The sequence below is a fragment of the Carettochelys insculpta genome, chromosome 1 (assembly GCF_033958435.1).
Source record: "Carettochelys insculpta isolate YL-2023 chromosome 1, ASM3395843v1, whole genome shotgun sequence".
NCBI classification, from domain to species: Eukaryota; Metazoa; Chordata; order Testudines; family Carettochelyidae; genus Carettochelys; species Carettochelys insculpta.
The window spans coordinates 4,156,282-4,160,651 of record NC_134137.1 but is presented as its reverse complement, the minus strand read 5'-3'; the positions used below and the strand labels follow the sequence as shown (position 1 = coordinate 4,160,651).

General features: G+C 47.6%; 1 protein-coding gene across 1 annotated transcript; it reads right to left on the bottom strand.

Annotated features, from left to right (window-relative positions):
* Positions 1–2,488: 2,488 nt before the first annotated feature.
* On the bottom strand, positions 2,489–3,436 carry LOC142007526 (olfactory receptor 52N2-like). The gene has a single exon (XM_074984195.1). It carries the CDS (start codon positions 3,434–3,436, stop codon positions 2,489–2,491), a length of 948 nt encoding a protein of 315 aa, XP_074840296.1.
* Positions 3,437–4,370: the final 934 nt, after the last annotated feature.

Below are 4,370 nucleotides of genomic sequence, written 5' to 3'. Positions count from 1 at the left end.
CCCCACTCCCACAGGCTCAAATGTCCCCAGTCATAGATACCATTCCCCGCTCCCTGCACAGCCCTAAACTGTCTCAGACTTAGACACTCCCCCTCCTCCATCAGCATCTTAACCAGGGCTGCTAGGAGGGGCGGCTCCCCTGGCCCTCCTGCTCCCAGCAGGTAACAGTCATTAAAATCAATTAGCTGAAGTGTTAATCTTTCACCTAGAAGTCCTGGACAGAGCAGGAACCACGAGCATCGAAGCCATGATTCTGAAAGCCCAGCTTCGCTGGACAGGGCATGTCATACCAATGGAGGAGTCAAGAATCCCAAAGCAACTTTTCTATGGTGAACTCTCCCAGGGCAAAAGGAATTGAGGTACGCCTCCCAAGAAGGATAAAGACTGCATGAAGGCCAACATTGCTCATGCTGATTTAAAACCAGATCAGCTAGAGCAGCATGCAAAAGACCAAACAGGCTGGCATGCTCTCATATGACACGTGTATGACATCTTTGAAGAGCAGCAACTCATTGATGTTCATGAGAGGAAGAAAGCAACAGCAGCAGCCACACCAAAAGAGCGAGGACAATTCCCTTGCCCCCACTGTGAATGCCCATTCCGTTCAAAGCTTGGACTCCTCAGCCACATGCGAGTCCACAATCGATGAGCCTGTGCAAGCTCAAGATGTCATCGTCGGACACGACAGACTACTTCCTACTACCTCAGCGTCAGGTAAGTTGTCTCTCCAGCAATAGATACCTGCCAGAGGCAGCAGTGTTAAGATACTGGAAATGGCTTCTTTAACAGCCACATGCAGCTGGGAACTGCCCAACTGGTGACCAATTATAAATCTAATGGCAACCCACTTCTGGGTCCTGACCGATCCCATAGGTTGGGAATCCATGGAGAGAGGCTGTTCTCAGTGGTGACAAATGGCAGAACAAGGAGCTATGGCCTGAAGTTACAGAAGGAGAGGAGTAGGCTGGATATTAGGAAAAACTATTTCCCCCGGAGGGTGGTGAAGGACTGGAATGGGATACTGAGAAAAGTGGTGGAATCTCCATCTCTAGAGGTTTTTAAGTCTCTTTGTGACAGAGCCCTGGCTGGGATGATTTAGTTGGGGTTGGTGCTGCTTTGGGCCTGAGGCTGGATTCAATGACCTCCTGAGGTCTCATCTGACCCCAGGATTCTATGACTCCTTGTTTTGCTCACCCATGCTCTTTTTCTCACACACACAGTCGTTCAGTACCGTGCACACCTGTGCTTACTTTCCAGCACACACTTACAGTTGTTGCACTAACTTCTCAATACTTCCTGCAATACACGTACACACCCCATAAGGTGTTTTTTTATTTCTGGGGGTGTGATTTTAGTACTTTTTACTTGTCTGAGCATTTCATTTCTCTCTTATGTTTGCTCAATTCTTTGACTAGTGAAATGGAAAACCCCTCACTTGCCACAGCTGGAGTAATTACCCCTATATCTAGAGACAAAGATAAATCCTACCTGATGTATCTGGCATTGCTTAGATCCTTGAGGCAGGGCTCAAGGAAGGGTCCTGGTGTGTGCAGGAGTCAGGCAGGAGAGTTGAGAGGGGGTGGGATCAGGGCAGGGAGAAGTAGCTTCAGGAACCAGGCTTGGGATAAGTGGGGGGTGTGTGGGTAGGGCATGGGTTGGGCATACAAGTGTCAGGTTGTGGGGGCCTTACAGCAGAACTGGGGGGAGGACAGGAATCAGGGACAACATGGGGTGGTGGCTCAGGGCAGGGGATTGGGTTGGATGAGACTCACGATTGGGAGTTTGGCCACCAAGCTACTCACCTGGCAGATGCACGGGCCTGCCACTTTCGGTGAGGGAATACAGTGCCTGGCTGAAAGCTCCTTGGGGCTGTCTGACATCACAGGAGCAGGGGATGGACTGTGCTGCCAGGATGGTGGTTTCTGGGCTTGCCCAGAGCAGTGGGAAATGCACTTGTTGCCCAGGGGAGACATTATCAAGTATAACTGTCCCTGGTATCAGATCCCTCTCCCTTTCTGACCCTCACTCCCAGACAGACACGCTCCTGGGAATGTAGAGTAGATGTAAATGATTTTTGCTCCTAATAATGTCACAATGCAGCACAATACCTCAATATTGGAGCACATAAAACTGTTCATTATGCAAACACAGAGAATAAATCAGTGGGAAAATTAATTTAATGAATTAATTAATTACAAGGGGAAGAAGTGGGACAGGGCACAGGAGCTGGTAGTATAGGCAGCAAAGGGGAAGCATCCTGAGGTGTAGTTACCAGCTGTAGAATCATGGCAACCTTATGAATTGATGGTAATGAGACTAATTCGACAGTCTGTCATACTGACGCAACACAGTAGAGCCAGGTAAGGATTTAATGTCTGTCCGTCTGCAAAGGAAGGGAGTCAAAGAAAAGAGCCAAGCATCAGGCCACCACCAGTGGTACACAAAGTTTGGTCTGAGAGCCAGAATACCAAGGGAAAAAAAAAACCCTTTAGATCTCTTTAGGAGAGAAGAGATGGAGCAGCCTTTCCTGGATCTGTTTGGTCCTTACCCCATAGATGATAGGGTTTAGAAAAGGAGACAGCAGAAGGTACATGCTGGTAATGAGAACATGGAAGTGCAGTGGAAAATTCTGTCCAAAACGGTATATGAGGGAGGAGAAGAGACTTGGAAAGTAAAACAGTACTATGGAGCACAGGTGGGAGCCACAAGTCATAAAAGTCTTCAGTCGAGCGTCCTTTGTAGGGAGCCTGAAGATTGCCCTGATTATCTGCATGTAGGAGATGGCAATAAAAACTGCATCCAGGCCCGAAGCAAAGAAAAGCACAAGGAGGCCATAGTAACTATTGATACGGGTATCTGTGCAGGCCAATTTCACTACGGCTATGTGCGCACAATACAGATCAGAGATGATGTTGGTTCTGCAATATGCCAATCTCCTTGCCAGTAAGGGAAAGGGCAGTGCAAGTAGGCCACTGCGCAGCATCACAGCCCAGCCAATCTTGGCGACCAAAGGGTTTGTCAGGATGGAGGAATATCTTAAAGGATGGCAGATGGCCAAATAACGATCCAAACCCATGGCCATCAAGATACCAGACTCAATCATAGAAAAGCAGTGAATGAAGAACATCTGAGTGAGGCAGGCCCTGAAATCTATCTCCCTGGAATTGAACCAGAAGATGCACAGCATTTTGGGTAGGGTGGATGTAGTTAGGATGAGGTCAGTTACAGCTAACATGCAGAGGAAATAGTACATGGGCTCATGAAGCCTCGGTTCTGTCTTTACAATATACAGGATGGTGAAGTTCCCGAAAATGGCCATGATATAAATGACAGAAAAGGGGATGGAGATCCAGATGTGGTCTGCCTCTAGGCCAGGAATTCCCAAAAGGATGAAAGTAGATGGATTGGTGAACTCTGTTGTATTAGAATATGACATGAATTTGGTGGGAAGGTGTCCAACTCTGAGGCAGAACAATTTCACCTACTTGTACAATATGTTCCCCGACCTCCTTTATGTTCCAAGGTCTAGGATGATGGCCCCAGTCCCTGGCTGGAGAGACAAAATGTTATCAGTAGACATCATATGCACCATATGCACAAGTGGAGCCTGTGTTCATGGTTGAAACAGATTAATACACTCTTCACACACAATGGAAACACATTTCCCTTATTCACAGAAATTAGTCATGAGCCACTAGCCCCATGACTGACCAATACATTTTTTATGCATCAATAGTTTCTTAATGTCAAGGGCCATGTCTACACTAGCCCAAACTTCGAAATGACCATGCAAATGGCCATTTCAAAGTTTACTAATGAAGCGCTGAAATACATATTCGGCGCTTCGTTAGCATGCGGGCAGCCACGGCACTTCGAAATTGACGCTCCTTGCCACCGCACGGTTTGTCCTGAAGGGTCTCCTTTTTGAAAGGACCCCACCTACTTCGAAGTCCCCTTATTCCCATCTGCTAATAGGAATAAGGGGACTTCGAAGTAGGAGGGGTCCTTTCGAAAAGGAGCCCTGTCGGGACGAGCAGCGCAGCAGCGAGGCGTGTCAATTTCGAAGTGCCGCGGCTGCCCGCATGCTAATGAAACGCTGAATATGTATTTCAGCACTTCATTAGTAAACTTCGAAATGGCCATTTGCATGGCCATTTCGAAGTTTGGGGCTAGTGTAGACACAGCCAAGGTGTGAGAAACCTTAGTAGGTTTGGCAGGGGAGCAGGAGTGTGGATTCTGGTTCTCCCTCATTGCTCCTTAATGAGAAGAAAAACAGGGATTCCATATTGTAGGGATTCCCACATTCACCTGGTTGCTCAAAATACAAGAATTTGGGAAAAAGACACATCTTTGACAAGACATATGACGGG